This window comes from Varanus komodoensis, unplaced genomic scaffold (genome assembly GCF_004798865.1).
Source record: "Varanus komodoensis strain SLA01 unplaced genomic scaffold, ASM479886v1 scaffold10, whole genome shotgun sequence".
Lineage (NCBI taxonomy): Eukaryota > Metazoa > Chordata > Lepidosauria > Squamata > Varanidae > Varanus > Varanus komodoensis.
In genome coordinates this window covers 6661605-6678741 of record NW_025335269.1, presented here as the reverse complement: position 1 = coordinate 6678741, position 17137 = coordinate 6661605, and the positions used below count along the sequence as shown (strand labels likewise).

General features: G+C 44.2%; 1 protein-coding gene across 9 annotated transcripts in view; it reads right to left on the bottom strand.

The window, feature by feature from the left end:
* TNS3 (tensin 3) overlaps window positions 1-17137 on the bottom strand; it is a 385864-nt gene that overhangs the window by 13100 nt on the left and 355627 nt on the right. For all 9 annotated transcript variants that reach the window (XM_044453647.1, XM_044453612.1, XM_044453592.1 and 6 more), the window contains 5 exons: window positions 13522-13693; window positions 8929-9563; window positions 7982-8068; window positions 3986-4117; window positions 1952-2047 (listed from right to left, as the gene is read on the bottom strand). In XM_044453647.1, the coding sequence (XP_044309582.1) occupies window positions 1952-2047; window positions 3986-4117; window positions 7982-8068; window positions 8929-9563; window positions 13522-13693 (1122 nt within the window). The remainder of the gene's footprint in view (window positions 1-1951; window positions 2048-3985; window positions 4118-7981; window positions 8069-8928; window positions 9564-13521; window positions 13694-17137) is intronic.

Sequence of the window (17137 nt, the reverse complement as noted above, 5' to 3'; positions counted from 1 at the left end):
TTCTTTGGAATTGAAATGTAAACTGACCTTTTCCAATCCTGTGGCCACTGTTGAGTTTTCCAAGTTTGCTGGCATAGTGAGTGTAACACTTTTACTGCACCGTCTTTTAAGATTTTGAATAGCTCAGCTGGAATACTGTCACCTCCACTAGCTTTGTTTTTGCTCAGACTTCCTAAGGCCCATTTGACTTCACATTCCAGGATGTCTGGCTCAAGGTCAGTGACCACCCCATCATGGTTATCAGGAATGTTAAGGTCTTTCTTGTATAGTTCTTCTGTGTAATCTTCCCACCTCTTCTTAATCTCTTCTACCTCTGTTACATCCCTGCCATTTTGGTCCTTTATCATGTCCATCTTTGCATGAAACGTTCCCTTCATATCTCCAATTTTCTTGAAGAGATCTCTGGTCCTCCCTATTCTATTGTTTCCTTCTATTTCTTTGCACTGTTCATTGAAGAAGGCATTCTTATCTCTTCTAGCTATTCTCTGGAATTCTGCATTCCATTGGGTGCATCTTTCTCTTTCTCCCTTGCCTTTTGCTTCCCTTCTTTCCTCTGCTATTTGTAAAGCTTCCTCAGACAGCCATTTTGCTTTCTTGCATTTCTATTTTCTTGAGATGGCTTTAGTTGCTGCCTCTTGTACAATGTTGCGAACCTCCATCCATAGTTCTTCAGGCACCCTGTCTATCAGATCTAATTCCTTAAATCTATTTGTCACCTCTACTGTATATTCCTCAGGGATATGATTTAGGTCATACCTGAACGGCATAGTGCTTTTCCCTACTTTCTTCTATTTAAGCCTAAATTTAACAGCCTAAATTTAAATTAATAAATTTAATTTAATTTATTGACACTTGGTCACAACCATTTCTGGGCTGAACATTCAAAGAATTACTGTTAAGTGTGAAAAGGGTCATTGTTTGAAAGAACAATGAAGGAAAGATGTATTGGTCAATTGCAACACTTTATAACACTGGGTCTTTTCAGCCTGGAGAAGACTCAGAGGGGATCTGTTGGCAACATACAGGTATGTGAGGGGGTGTCACACGGAGGTGGGTAGAGACTTCCCTTGCAGAGGAGGGCAGGACGCACTCCAACGGAGCAAAGCTCAGGGAATCAAATTAGATCCCAGGAAGTACTTCCTGACAGTTAGGATCCTGAGGGTATTGAATGGGCTTCCATGGGAGGTGGTTGAGGCCCCATTGGTGAGGGTGTTCAAAGATAGGCTGGACATGCACATGGTGGGCATGTCGTGAGCGGAGCCAGCTGGAGCCAGTCATCAGACTAGATGGCCCACGAGACCCCTTCTGACTCTCTCTATTCCTATGTTTCCTTGCAGAGGATAGCATGAAGTGGATGGAAGGTGAGCAGGGAAAATTAAGGTGAAGACCCAGAGGATGAAGACATGAGAGGATATCTACCAGAAGCTCAGATGTAAGAGAACAATGAATCTAAGGGAGAACTACGGAGCATGAAAGAGGAACTGTTAATGGTAGTATCAGTCAGCAGTGGTCCAAGGGAGCACAGGATCCTTTATATGGATATTGAGTAAAGGATGGGAATACTGTATAGCTATTATCTTTATCTTCCTGGGAAAAGTTATTTATTCCCCACTAAATCTCCTTTCTTGCAGAGGCTGTGAGAGCTTCTTCTTCTGAAACAGTCATAAGAAGTGAACATGTTGTATGTAGGACATGAGTGGAGAATCTGCAGTCCACCAGATGTTTTTGGTCACTAATTTCCATCAGGCAGCATGGCTGACAGGCATGGACATGAGAGCTGCAGGGTGAACGGTTTGGTACCCATGGTGTAGGAGATGAGGAAAGGTATTCAAAAGTATTAATTTTTTAAACAAGCTGATAGACAAGCGTATATTATCATATGTAACCTCTCATCATGTTTCAATAATCATCTTCCTCCTTCCACTTGATAAACTATAGTGGTTATACTTACCAAAATACGGCTCATTGGGGCAACCTTTCAACCTCACTCCCTTATGAGTGCACTCTATCAGGAAATGCCTGACCAGTTCATTGGACAGATCTCCAACTATAGTATAAAACAACAAAAAACAAAGACATTCAGCCAATGAATCATTACGAAGAATTTGGAGTATACAAAAAAACCTATCAACAAAATATGGAAGCCATGATGTTACTGGCTCATTTTCATTTGCAGTGAAGGGAAAATTTTGGAAATTAAAAAACCTTATCTGTCTTATCAACAATGGAGATTTTTTTATGAACTGGAAGCATGAAAAACCCGGGCTGGGGGACAGAACTCCTTTGGTTATCCTTTGATGAGAAAATGGTACTGAAGAGTTCATGCTACCCTAGAGATATGGTATTTGCATTGTTTACATAATTTTAGAAGCTGAAGAATTGGGCATGTTTGATCAAAAGAATAGAGGAATAAATATATGCATGTTTGGTGTTTATGAGAGACTTGATAGATTTCATGTACAGCCTTCTCCAGCACGGTGATCCAGATGTTTTAATTTACAATACTTGTCAGCACCAGCCAGCATGGCCAACAGTCAATGATTCCCCACCCCACCCCGCGACCCCATGGATGTTGCAGTCCAAAGGATTAGGAAGGCACCAAGTTGGGAAACTGACTTGAATCCAGCCTCCTAAATATCAAGTATTCAAGCAAAGGTCCATCGAGGAAGATGCTATGGCAAGCCAAGCTACAACTAAGTTATATTATAAGGTGGGCACAGTTGCCCAGCAACAGGGAAATATCATCTTTGACTTGCACAGAAGTCTGCATCCTATTGCTGCAATATGTAGCGGCCAGAAGAACAGAGACCACTATAACTTGTGCCATAAATGGAACATGTACTGTTTATTGGCTGAGAACAGTTTTTTTAAAAAAATCTTTTTTGTGGTAGGCACTGCTGAAGCTGTGCACTTCTTCAAGTAGATGTAGACATTCTTTACTAATCAGTTTTTGAAGTCCTTCCTCAAACCAGGCACTGGGGATCCTCCCTGCTGCACCCACATTTCCAAAATAATTTGCATTATGGACTTCCTGTATAGGGGTAGCTGACTCTTCCCTGGCCTGTAAACACATCATTGGGGACCTCCGAGATTTTGGAAAAACTCAAGTCAGGGTTGTCAACAGCAATTCATACAATAAGAGGTAATGGTTTCCCCTTGACATTAAGGTCCAGTCATGTCTGACTCTAGGTGGCGGTGCTCATCTCCATTTCCTAGCCCAGGGAGCCAGCATTTGTCCACAGACAATTTCCATGGTCATGTGGTCAGCATGACTAAACACTGAAGTGCACAGAATGTTGTTACCTTCCCACCGAAATGGTACCTTTTTAATCTACTTGTATGTGCATGCTTTTGAACTGCAAGGTTGGCAGGAGCTGGGACGGAGCAACAGGAACTCTCCCTGTTGTGCAGACTCAAACCAGCGACCTTTCAATCAACCAGCCCAGCAGCACAGCAGTTTAAACCACTGTGCCACCTGCATCCAAAATTCATACAATAGCCTGTAGTAAAATAAAGATTGCCTTCTGGCAAGCATGCAGATAGTCTTTATATAGGTTGGTTCGTTTTTCTCTTTTCAGCCACAAACAGCTAATCTAGCATGTATGGACAGACAGCCTAATACAATTTCCCCCCCTCTAGGTTGACTGGCTTTGTGGACTTATTTTCAGGATTACACTGAACAGTGAAGGACAGGAAGCTCCTGGTAACAGCTTACACACATAACCCAGCTGGATTGGAGAGCTGTGAGCAGAGCAACCCCAAAACGTACCTTTTAGGTCCATTTGCAGGCAAAGGGTTGCTCTTAAATTTAGGGCATAATCCTACGCATGTTATTCCAGCATGGCTCAGCACTGAGCCAAGTGGGCTGTGAATGTTTTGTTTCTTTCTAAGCATGCATAGCAGTGAGCACTCCAAATGTGCTAAAAATCTCTCTCTTTAACTTTGTCTTCTGTTGAATTGGAGAGATGGAGAAAATGTGCCATACCCTTTTTGTTTAGCTGCAATACTGAAGGAGGAGGCACAGCAACTTTCATGGCCAGGCCGTAGGCTCCTCGGAAAGAGTGACTATCACGGACAACGAATGATCCTGGTTCCTTATCCTTCAGGACTGCAATGGCTGCACAAGGGAAAGGAAAGTGAAAGAGAGAGGTGAAGAGAGTTGTTTTTAGACTAAGTAAAGAACGTAATCATTCTGAATCTTTCCATACACAGCTGACAACCTTTGGCTCCTTTCTTTAAAGTACAATGGGACCAAATATAGCCAAAAAGACAACTAGACTACATCATTTTAGGACTTTCACTGTCACAACAACTGAAACAGCTTGATCACACATGGTAGGCAGGGGAACACTAGATGTTACAGTTCAACACATCTGGAGGATACCAGATTGGGAAAGGCTCACTAGATACCTGAGGGGCCAATTTTTTTATCCTCAGAAGCCACCATGTTCTCCTGACAGTTCTGCTGCCACAGAACTTGAACCCTTTGTGAGCAATTGAGTTTGAGGGGAGTCCAGGTGGATCCTCAGCAAAATGTCCTCTGCTGGTTCCCTTCCTACAGTGCTAGCTCCCCCAGCTGTGGATGTACCTGGTGTCAGCATGAAGCCCTTTTAATTCCCCACTATATTCACAGTGACACTGCATCAGGGACAATGGAGCAAATTAAATGGCAATCCATTGCAGCTATCCAGAGGCTTTAACCCAATACTATATGTGACTTGGTGCAGGTTTAATATGTGTAAGTGATCAGAAGACCACCATAAGCAGGCACCACATTCATTTCCCTTCCCGAGTTAGGTATTACGGCCCGCATGATCTAAATGTTCAGTCAAGGTTAACCTGAACCACAGTTTGCGTGTCTACTTCTACTTACAGTCACAAACTCCAGTTTGACATTAAACATGGTTAATTGCCCAAAAGGGGAGATGGTGTGGGGAATCCATACATGGGAAGTTACAAGTCTGTCCACACCAGGCAAGTGTTGGATGGCAGCAAAATGTCAGAAGATACCACAGCTGCAGAAAATTACTTTGCTTTCCACCACTAGTAAAACGTTTCATAAAGACCTTGCTATTCTCATTTAGCACATTCCTTTGCAACTCTATCATGAAATGTGCAACATTTAACCACCAGGAGCCAGATATGCTTGTTGCACATACTCAATCTTTGGTACATACCCTTCCACACATACACAGCTTACTTTCTTCTATATTCATTAAAAAAATGAAGCCCGGCCAGCTGTCTATTCTTGTACAGTTTGTAATACCCAGCTTCCTTGTTTGTGAATCCAAAGCAAACAAGAAACTGATAGCCGCGTACTCCCTGATCATCTCTTCCCTCTGCAATCATGCTACACCTGCATTTTAAGACACTGCTGGCCATCTGACTGCCACAGAAACCCTGCACTAAAAATGATCTATTGTCTTTGTCTAGCAGCCAGATGCTAAGCTGGACAAGGTTCAATGAGATTCTGTACAAGGATGGGCAGGCACAGGATACTGACTTCACTTAATCACAAAATACCACCTGCTGTCTACAAGACAAGAGGCACTGTTGATCAAAATCAGTCCTCGATTTATCACATTTAACTCAGCTGCAAGATAACTCAATTGAACATGCATATCTATGAATGGTTTGAAGATATGACACCCTCTGTCTGGCACATTTAGGCACGAGTGTTATTTCATGTTTCAGTGGGGAATGGCAAAGAACTTTCAGCTCTTATGGGTATGTGTCTGTATGCTGTCAAGGGTACAAAGCTTCAGGCCCTCCTGTGGTCACTCTGGTGTTCTCCAGATGTACACCCTCCCTCTTTCCCCTGGTAGTTTGATTTCCTGACTCGCCTGCAGTTTTTTTCCCTGTTCTAAATGGTTGAATTGCTTCCCCTAAGCATTAGTTACTGACACTAAGTGCTTTAAGCTACAATCTGACAGTATTTTCATATTTTCACTTCAGCCTTTTTGCCTGTGCTCCTTTCCCACCACTGGAATGCAGCTCTAAGAGCCTCTCCAAAACGGAATTCAACTCTGACGCTGAAAGAGCTTCAAGACCCCTGGTGTATGTAATAATCTGCTGACACACTCATAAGCTGTGTTAACAGGAACATGAAAAAATGTTTTCATGGGGAAAATTCATTCTGTTCTATCTGCACTAGTCAGGCTGCATTTTAAGGACTGTGTCCAGTTCTGGAGATCACATTATCAGGATGTGATAATCAGTCACAAACGGGACAGTTTCTAGAAGAAGACAACTAGAATGGTGAGGCAAACCAGGTCCCATATGGAACAGCTGGAAGAGTTAGACATGCTTAGCCTGAGCAAGAGATTAAAGAAGGGTCATGAGAGACTTCAAATATCTGAAGATGGAGCAGACCTTCTCCAAAGGACAGAACTAAAGTCGTTTGGTGGAAATTTGGAAGAATTTTAAGAAACTTCCCAAGGAAAAGAGCTGTTCAACAGGAGGCTGCCTTGGAAGATGGTGGGCTTTCATTGGACATATTTAAGCAAAGGCTGGAGGTCACCTGTCAGGGATGCTGTAGCTGCATCCTGCTTTGCAGATCCTGCACTGGACTACATGATCTCTAGTTCTGTGCTATAAGCCTATATATAAAATTGGAGTACGAAAAAACAATTCTTTTTAAGAGCTCTCACTTAGGTTATTTTTGGTATTTCTTCATAACTATCCAAGATTCTTTGAATAACCAAATGGATTCTGAACCGTTTAGAGGAAGGGGGCTGGAGGAGGGGAGGAGAAGAGAAGAGAAAAAAATTCTGTGCTCTAGGCACCTGGTTTCTAAATACAACCATTTAGGGGCTAATCAGAAGTTAATATGTACTGAAAATCAATGAGGGATAGTAGCAGGAATGCAACAAAGACTCACACACTTCAGCACTTTATTGGTCCTAATCTTGCTCCCCTCTCACTGAAAACTTTATTGTTTTCTCCCAGTTATTTATTTAAAAATTTTGTATCCCACCCTTTAGTGTCTCAGGGCAGTGATGACGTAAATAAATAAGACACACCATCACAATAATATATAAAATCAACATTATACAATACTAACTTTTAAAATGCTGGGGAAATAAAAAAGTTTTGGCCTGGCGCCGAAATGGCAAAAGCATCAGCACCAGGTACACCTCTCTGGGAAGCCCATTCCATTGCCTGGGGCATCACTGCAGGGAAGGCCCTTTTCTGCATAGCCACTCTTCTGATCACCTTCAAAGAGGGATCCCAAAGAAGGACCTCAGCTCCAGATCTTAGAGGCTGGGTAGGTATATATGGACGGAGGCGCTTCTTCGAATATCCAGGTCCTAAGCTGTCCAGGGCTTTATACATTATCACTATCATCTTAAATTGGGCCCAGACTTCGATTGGAAGCCTGGTACAGGACCAGCATTATATGTGTACATCTGCCAGACCCTGCTAGCAACCTGGATGCTCTGTTCTGAACCAACGGAAGTATCCAGACCATCTTCAAGGGCAGCCCCATGTAGAATGTGTTACAATTGTCCAATTGTGAGTTTACTGAAGCATGGATCACCATTGCAAGGCTCTGTTCGTCCATGTAAAGGTGTAGTAGATGGATCAGCCAAAGCTGAAGGAAAGTCACTGCAAGGATAACTCTGGATCAAGGAGCACTCCCAGACTGTGCACCCTGTCCCTTAGGGGGAGTGCAACCCAATCCAGAACAGGGCAAGGATCACTTACCTGGAGAGTTGAACAACCCACCAACAGAGATATAATTCCACTGGCCAAATGTATGCCTTCATTTTGGGGAAAAAACCCCCACCTCTCCCTCTGATTCTCACACCTTCATTAGACACTGGAGTAAAGTTATATTTTATCAGTGTAGAACTAAAAAGAAACATCATACAAGCTATCCTATGTCAGTGCATCAGAATCAATTATACATTACATAAGTATATTAATAAATGGAACTACTAAACTTGCTACATGCTGTAGACCGTGTTGACTGGCTTACCTTGCTCTCTTGAAATCTCAGGTTTGTACCAGAATTTGGAGGTGTCTTGGACAAACTTTACAGTCACATGTTTCTCACTTGCATTTTCTGAGAGACAAAAAGCAAGAGGGTGAAAAACTAAAATTCAGTGTGTTGCCACAGGATAAAACTCATTTTCTAAATAGCTCACTGCCTGGACATCTGAAGTAAATCAAGTCTGGTCTAGCCAGGCAGCAAAGTAAGGTGGCAAATGCTGGGGTGGTAAGAATGGGCTGCACAATGTCAGAGTGTAGACAGGAAGGGGTTTCATTATTTGAATTGTTCTGATATAGTAACAACTTCCTGAAACTAAAATAAAAGACAGCAATGCAGGCAAAGGGACAACCTTTCTTCCAGCTTTCTCTTGTTAGGCAGGCTTTTTTCCCCTGAAGAAGGAACAACCTTAAAGTGGTATCCCAAGTACAGTCTGAAGTACTATTACTCACTATGCTACCTCATTCCCATTTCATATTAAGGTGCTCAAATAATATGCATACATTGACCAATGTGTGAGAAAATAATCAGTTCACTCCTCTAGCCCATGCGTCTCTGCTGGTGCACATTCAGAAGTCTGAGACACATGTAAATGAAGGCCTCCTGGATTTGAACAGGAGCCAGGGATTCTTTCCAAATGAAAGATACTTATTATGGCCAATCTGCACTCCTGTTTAACTAAAGAAGACCTTCACTTGTACATGTGTATACATGTACTAGGGCTCACTTAGACCAAACTTGTGGGCAACAGGAGGGCATGTCTGGTAGGCATGCTGATTTTGAGAGTACTGGTGCCTAGTGGTCCTAACCTTGCTCCCCTCACAGAATCACAAGGTGGTGCTTGTCTGAACACCCCCTTCTGAGGCCTAGCCTGAGAATCCTTTTCAGTGTAACACAGCTGCTCTCCTGGAATGCTCTACAGGTGCAAAACTTACCTGGCAATGGTGAAGTGTTTAAAACTTTAGAGAAATCTGGAAGAATATTTGGAAAGGGGATGCTGATTGTGCTTCCACTATGTGGGCTAGAGAAGCCACTTGAAGACGGAGAGATGGAGCCAAAAGAACGCTCCCCTTCTGACGTCCTCTTCTTCTCTGGAAGAGGGGGCTGAGGGTGCATGTTCATTCCAGAGTTCTGTTGATTTGGACTGTTCTGGCTGTTGAGTCCAGATGGTGATGCAAGGAGATTGTGAGTCAAAAAGCCACTGTCCATTGGAGATGTCATTGTTTTAGAAGACCCATTAGTATTTGCCACAAAGGCAGGTTGTTTCTCCCCCAGTGATGGACTGCTGTTGGCACTGGCCCTGCCATAGCTGAGGAAGGCTCGGACTTCAGTACTGGCACTAGGGTCCTGCTGCCGCCCAGGGGATGAATTCTCCTCACCATTCAATGACTCAACCTGGAGTCCCTTGGTCTGGAAATGAGGCATGTTTGAGCCATCTTGCACTGGTCCTGCAAACTCTGGTGATGTGAGGTAACTTCCTGCAGGCTTGCTGTTGCTCATTCCCAAGAACTGGGGCATCAAGGAGGATTTAGAATTGTTTTGTTGCCAGATGGGCTCGCTCACAGTTGGACTGTTTGAAAAATCCAAAACATCCATCAAAACACTTCAAAAACATACTGTAATATGCAGGTAATTGTTGTAATGTGAGATTTAAGGGCCACTTTATAAATGATGTAGCAGCAAGCCCAAATTTGCCACCAAAGACTGAACTTCAGTCCATGTGTATCACATAGTGTGCAGCTATGCCTCTTGAACATTTTCTGCAAGTCTGCAGTGCCCCAATTTGGTTCAGGACCAAAGCACGTGGGAAGGAAAAATCAAACCTTCCCCTCCAATTCACCTGTCCCTACCCAACTTCCTTCTCACCCACCACAAACATTAAATAATGAAAACCACCTTCATTGGTGGTGCAGATGCACTGCTACTGTCAACTAAATTCTGTAGCAATAAGTTAATATTGTATCAGCAAATTAAATGTTACTGAAAAGAGGATGACAGTGGAGCTGAAGGAATGTTTGTACTGTAAATATGAGAAAGGGAGAAATAAACTAAGCTGTTGGAGATTTAGTGTGTGTGTGTGTGGGGGGGGGGAGGTTGGAAATGGATGTAAAGAGACCTTAGCATATTACAAAACAGTGGTCTACATTAGAGTACTGGAAATAAAAGGTCCTTTCTCCATACCAAAGGAGAAAAAAAGAAATGCTATAATAACCACTATGTCCATCTGATAGGAGAAGCCCATTCCTTTGGTAGGCAGAAGAGAAAATCAGGTGTCTATAAGAGGAATTTCCTACTGTTTTTACAATCAGAGCATATGACTACAGATTTTGATGATTCAGCAAGTAACATAAATCACCTGAGGGCCTTGCCATTTGATAACAACCCCAGACTATTTTGCAAGTGTGTATTTGTTCTAGAAGATGCTGAAGAACTTTCTAGTTAAATGATGGGAGGCAATTTTATTGGCACAACTGAGATTTAAAAGTATATTTAAGTTTATTTTTCCCTCCAAGACAGTCAGTTGTGTTTGCTAAAACACACCATGTAACATGGAAACAGAGAAACAGAGCGAGTCAGAAGGGGCCTCCAGGACCATCTAGTCTGACCCCCAGCTCCAGCTGGCTCTGCTCATGACATGCCCACCTGTGCATGTCTAGCCTATCCTCGAACACCCTCACCAATGGGCCTCAACCAGCTCCCATGGAAGCCCCTTCCATACCCTCGGGGTCCTAACTGTCAGGAAGTACTTCCTAACATTTAATCGAACCTTGGCTCCCTGAGCTTCGCTCTGTTGGAGCGTGTCCTGCCCTCGTCTGCAGGGGAGAACAGGCCTCTACCCACCTCTGAGTGACACTCCCCTCACATACCTCTATGTTGCCAACAGATCCCCTCTGGGTCTCCTCTTCTCCAGGCTGAAGAGACCCAGTTCCCTCAATCTCGCCTCATACGGCATCCCCTGCAAACCTGCCACCAACCTTTTGGCCCTATTCTGCACTGACTCTAACCTGACTATATCCTTCCTTTAACAAGAGGACCAAAACTGAGCACAATACTCCAGTTGCAGGTACACCAGAATCATATAGAGTGGTAGTAATACCTCTCTTGATCTAGAAGCCACACTTCTGGCTATGCAACCAAGGGTGGCATTCATCCTCTTGACCACTGCATCACACTGCTGACTCATGTTTAGCTTACAGTCAACCAGCACCCCAAGATCCCTTTCACAAATGCTGCTCTCCAGCCACTTGTCCCCTAACCTGTACTTATGACACTCATTCCTATGACCCAAGTGCAAGATATTGCACTTATCCACACTGAATGCCATCTTGTTTTCTCCTGCCCACTTCCATAGCCTGTCCATATCCTTTTGAATCTGGAGTATCTGCTCCTTAGTTGTGGCCACTGCTCCAGTTTTAGTAACATCTGTGAATTTGATCAGCAGACTGTTCACCCCTTCTTCCATGTCATTTATGAAGAGATTAAACAGGATCAGCCCCAGGACAGATGCCTGGGGGACCCCGCTTGTCACTGGCCGCCATCCCGATGATTCCCCACTAATGGTTACCCTCTGCTTTCGGTCAGTCAACCATGCTCTAATCCACTGGACAGTGCATTGGTCTATCTCAACCAGGATATCATGGGGCACTTTGTCAAAGGCCTTGCTGAAATCCAGGTAAACCACTGCATCCCCTCCATCTAGCCACCTCGAAACCTTGTCATAGAATTCCACAAGGTTTGTCTGGCAGGACCTGTTCTTGCAGAAGCATTGTGTGGCCGCCAGGCTCCCTTCCCTATCTAGCATCACTAGATCTCTCACTATTAGGAGCCTTTCCATTGTTTTTCCTACAATGGATGTAAGGCTAACTGGTCTGTAATTTCCCATGTCCTTCTACTACCCTTTTTCAAAATTGGGACCACTGACACCACCCTCCAGTCCTCTGGACTTCACCCGTTCTCCAGAAGGCCTCAAAAATGGAGGCCAGCGGGCGTGAGAGAACCCCTGCCAACTCTCAAAGTACTCTTGGGTGTAACCTGTCAGGGCCAGGTGCCTTTGTAATGTCCAATGCCCTGAGGAGCCCCTCGACTTCTAGGGGGGAGACTCTAATCTGTGCCCCTAGGTCCCCAGCCTCATCTAATCTCCTATGCAGATCTCCCCCATCCTGCTTTGGGGAGAACACAGAGGTAAAATAGTCATTTAGCATCTGTGCCTGTTCCCTCGTATCAGTCACTGGATCCCCTTCCTCCTTATTAAGCAGACCCACTACTTGTCTCCCCTTCCTCTTGCTATTTACATGCTGATAAAAGCCCTTTGTGTTGCTCTTTATTTTCTTTGCAAGTCTCAGCCTTAGCCTTGCAAAGAATCCTTCTACAATGGGCCTCCTCCTTCCGGTATGCCCTTTTGTCTATTTGCCCCAGTACCCATTTCCTACGGAGGTTCCTTTTGTGTCTGTCTACTTCCTTTCGCATCCATGGCAGCACTCTCCTTCGCCTCCTCGCCTTACTAACTAGTGGTGTTGTCAAGGCTTGCGCCTCCAAAACTCCCTCTCCCTATCAAAACCCCTAAGTTTCACACAGACTGCCTCTACCAAATCCCCATCTGTGCTGCATTCTAGCTCACTGCATCCCTTCCCTGACATATAAGGTAACGGCCCACCCCTCTTTCCCTTCCTGTCCTTTCTAAAAAGGTGATACCCCTCTACGTTCACATTCCAGTCTTGCCTTTCATCCCACCAAGTTTTCGTGATCCCCGCCAGGTCATACCCTCCTATTCCCAGGAGAGCTTCAAGCTCTTCCTGCTTATTACCCATGCTCCTAGCATTGGTGTGCACACACCTCAACTCCTTCCCACTGCTTCCTTTCTTTAGAGTCCCCAGCCTCTTCCTTCCTCCCATCTTCCCTGATACCTGCCTTCTCTTTGTCAGAGTCCTGTCAGTCCCTGCAGTACCTCTAAAACCCTGCTCCCAGAGCCCTGATCCACTCCCCACACTTGTCCAGTGTGGACAAGTTTCTGGGGGGCCTGAACCCCTTCCCCCTCAGCTCAGTTTAAAGTCTTTCCTCATCCTCTTGAGGTGCTACCCGTCCCTTGCCAGAAGTCCACTGGCAAGACACCGGGTGCCGTGGTCAAGGAACCTGAAGCTTTCCTTCCGGCACCACACCCTAAGCCAGTCGTTCATCTGAAAACTGGGGTACAGATGTAACATAGTATGCGAAAAGGTAGCATGCTGAAACAGCAGTAATCTTTGCTACTGTAGCAAGAGGAAAATCATGGTCAGAATTAATTCCAGCTGCATCTAAATGATCCTAATTCACTTATTACATCTCTCCATACACATGCAGGCATGGACAAGGGCTGATAATGACAGCTATCTCTACAAAAATGTTTCTCAGTATTACCTCCGAGGTGATGGAGCCCAGGGCTGGGTCACACACGACTCTACCTAAAAGAATGCTTCAGAGCAGTGTATGGATTTCCTCTCTACCTAAATGAAATGGCTGGGAAATAAACAGACTAGAGACAGGCTTCTTACCTCTCTCCTCTCAGGACAGGGCTATTATTGGCAAATGTGCATGTAGCCACAAAAGGCCGCTGACAAGAAGGACTTGTTTGCACATCAGTCCGCAACAGAGGAGGATTTGGGCCTGTGGAACTGTCAGACATCATGATGGGGTGGTTGAGGCCTTCCATGTAACTCCGCGTCTCTGCAGAAATGAAATTATTATTATTATTATTATTATTATTATTATTATTACATTTCTATGCCGCCCCTTGCCAAAACCTCGGGGCGGCTTACAACAATTCCATTAAAACTCTAATTGCACTTGGTTCAATTACTTATCTTAGTGGAAATGCATGCCCTGCAAGAGAGTGGGAGAAACTACAACCATGTCTGTCAGGTGTGGGCAACATGAAGTTGCCACTGTCCCCTATTGCCTCTTGCAAATATATATACAGCCCTGGAGCACCCAAAGACTGATGCTTCTGGCAATCAACTTAGAAACAGTTGATTGCCAGTCTTGAACAGTTGGATTCAATGCAGTCTTTGGTAGCAGTCTCAGAAGAAAAAATGTCCTCTGAAAGTTGACCACTCCTGCTGCAAGTCCATCCCCAGACTGATAATGCCATTTGTATAGAAGCCTTTGTGTACACAGTCAAATATGAAATCTGTTCTGTTTATTGTAGGATGCAGATCATAAATAGTGGGCATATTCCTGTATTAGATGGCATTGGGCCAACAAGTGTTACCGCTGTGTAAGGAGAGTGTTTTTCTGCCTCACAATCCTGCTACCCCAGATACCCAACAAACAACATACAGCTGCTTGAGGTAAAAATAAATCTGAGTAATATTTTATTTATTAGATTTTTATCCCACCCCATTAGCCACAGTTATGTTTAACCAAGCAAAAGGGAAGAAAGAGCAGTTACACTAGTTACATCACACTTCAAATGCAATACTTTTCCATGAAACCAGTTGGTAACTGAGTATCAGAAAGTGATATTATCAATCAGTTAGAATGCGTATAATATGTATTTATTTCTGATATTCTACCCTCTCAACTTCCCAGAATGGTAAGATCCAGAGCAGCTATCTCTGGAAGATATAGTGTTTTGTAACTTTTGGGCTTATTTGCAAATTCACAGCCTGAGCATTGGGAATAGCACAGCTTAAACCAGGGGTCCTCAAACTTTTTAAACTGGGGGCCAGTTCACTGTCCCTTGGACTGTTGAGGGGCTGGACTATAGTCTGAAAAAAAAAATGAACAGATTGCTATGCACATTGCACATTAAAAAGTAATCAAAATTAAAATAAATTAAAAAGTAATCAAAATTAAAATAAATTAAGAAGTAATCAAAATTAAAATAAATTAAAAAGTAATCAAAATTAAAATAAATAAAAATTCAAAAAGTTTGCTCTGTTTGCTAGGGCTGCAGCAGAAGTCCAAGATGAGGTGGGGAAAAGCATGTCCATATTCAAGGGTCATAGCTGCAATGTCCACAATTGTGCTGGGGGGCGAAGACGGACGTGATCGCACTCATGCAGGGAAGGAGGGCACAATTGCAGCCATCTCCCCCTCCCCCAGCATGACCGCAATCGCACCCGCCTTCCCTGCATGAGCGGAACCGTGGTCATCACCCCACCCCACCCCGCAGCACGACTGTGCAGGGAAGGCAGGCGCAATCGCACCCATCTCTCCCCCCGCAAGCACGAATGCGATCGCACCCATCTTCCCTGCGCATCTGCAATTGCGGCCATCTCCCCACTGAGAACGCCTGTGCCAGCTCAGAGCTTTTGGACTTGTTCAGAGATCGTTTTCTATAAGCAAGTCCAAAACCACTGAGGTGGGCCAGATAAATGGGAATGGCGGGCTGAATCCGGCCCACAGGCCATACTTTGAGGACCCCTGACTTAAATATTCCAACAGACAGCCAAATCCACTGTCTCACATCATATCTCCAGCAAGCTGTACTTCTGGATTAGCTGATGCTGTAAGCCTACCAACCAGCCCCTGCCCAAAGCCTCGTCACTCAAACTACAATTCTCTCCCCTTTGCTCCCTTTCACAGAAATACACAAGGACCGGGTTAACAGAAGAGAAACTTACCATGGTGGTTTATTCCCACCCCACATACTCGTATGCTGGCTATGGGCTTGGAGGATTAGCATAATAACCTTCTGTAGCACAGCTGACCATGTTGTGTGAACTCAGCCAAGAAGGCTTCTTGCCATGAGTAACAAGCCACCCAGAAGCCAAGGGCTGTTGTAGGTGCACCCTGGCTAGCATGACATGACAACTCCTGCTGCCAAGACTAATTATACTAATTTCCCCAATACACAACTGCCACTATAGTGGATAGTGAAGTAAACCACCATGGCTTATTTGTCCTCCATGATTCTGTGAATCAAGCCACTTAGATTACATCATCCTTAGATCATCATTTTTCCCTTTCTCTTATTCATACCCTCTCAGAATGGTCTTATATCAAAAAGCAAACTTTTAACAATTATTTCCCATCAAGTTATCTCACATAAGTATTCCTGGCTGTTAACCTTCCTTTGTTACACCCAAAACTCTAGCGAGATATTGCCTTAATTCAAACCCACACTGACAGTCCTATTCACAGAAATATGATAGCAGTATCCATATATCCACCCACCCACAAACACACAGCCCATGGGAGTATCCTATAATAACAAACTGATTAACAATGCACCATTTTACACCATCAAAAGCCTTGTCCAGCAAAGTATTCTACAGCAAGGAAGAACAAGATAGGTTGATCTGTCTTAGGGTAATATGAAGTCAGCTCAAGGGAAAACTTTTGAGATCTCCGGGTCTTTGATCAGGCAAGACAGGCAAGATGTTACAAAAAGTAGACAGGGTGGGGAAGGCTGACTTGAGGTTCAAGTCATGAAGCCTGCGTTGGTCACAGTCTTAAGAAGAATTGTGAGAGGAGGCATCAGACATTCACATTAGGCTCTACCAGATGCAATGGTTTCAGATTAAACCTTGGACTGCTCCTAAAACTGATCAGATCGTGCACTTCCAGTTTGACCCTGTCAGCTTTTAAGAAGCTAGAGAATCCTGCCTGAAGCTAGTGAGAGAGATGCTATTATGCCCCTGCTAAAGGGATCCTCTTCCTCCAGAGAGCCAAAGCACTCGAAGAGCAACCCACATCAGGAGTCCCATGGGTACCTGAGGAGTCCCATGGTGGTGACTATGGGTCCACTGCAGCAAGAGGGGAGTTCTGCCTCTGAATGGAGGCTGGGTAACCTCTCTGACCCCAACAGCTGTGCTGTTCTTCACAAACAGAACTGCTGCAAGGGGGTTGGTAATGAACTATCCTACTTCCCTGATAATACTGTGCTTTGACCGCTGACTCAATCCTGACTACTGCTGTCTTAAACTGATCACATACTGGACTGATACCTGTGTCCTCAACATACCTATTGTATTTGTTCTTTTATCTCTTAACACAGCATTTGACCCAGCCACAGCAAGACGGATACAGGTTTATAAACTTCTTGGAAGATTAGAGGAAAGCAGGATATCCTATTTTGTTTAGATCAACTTCCCATGAGCATAGGGAAGGGAGGAACCTGAGGGTTACTGCCATTTATTCCTGACCTCTAAAACTATATTTTGC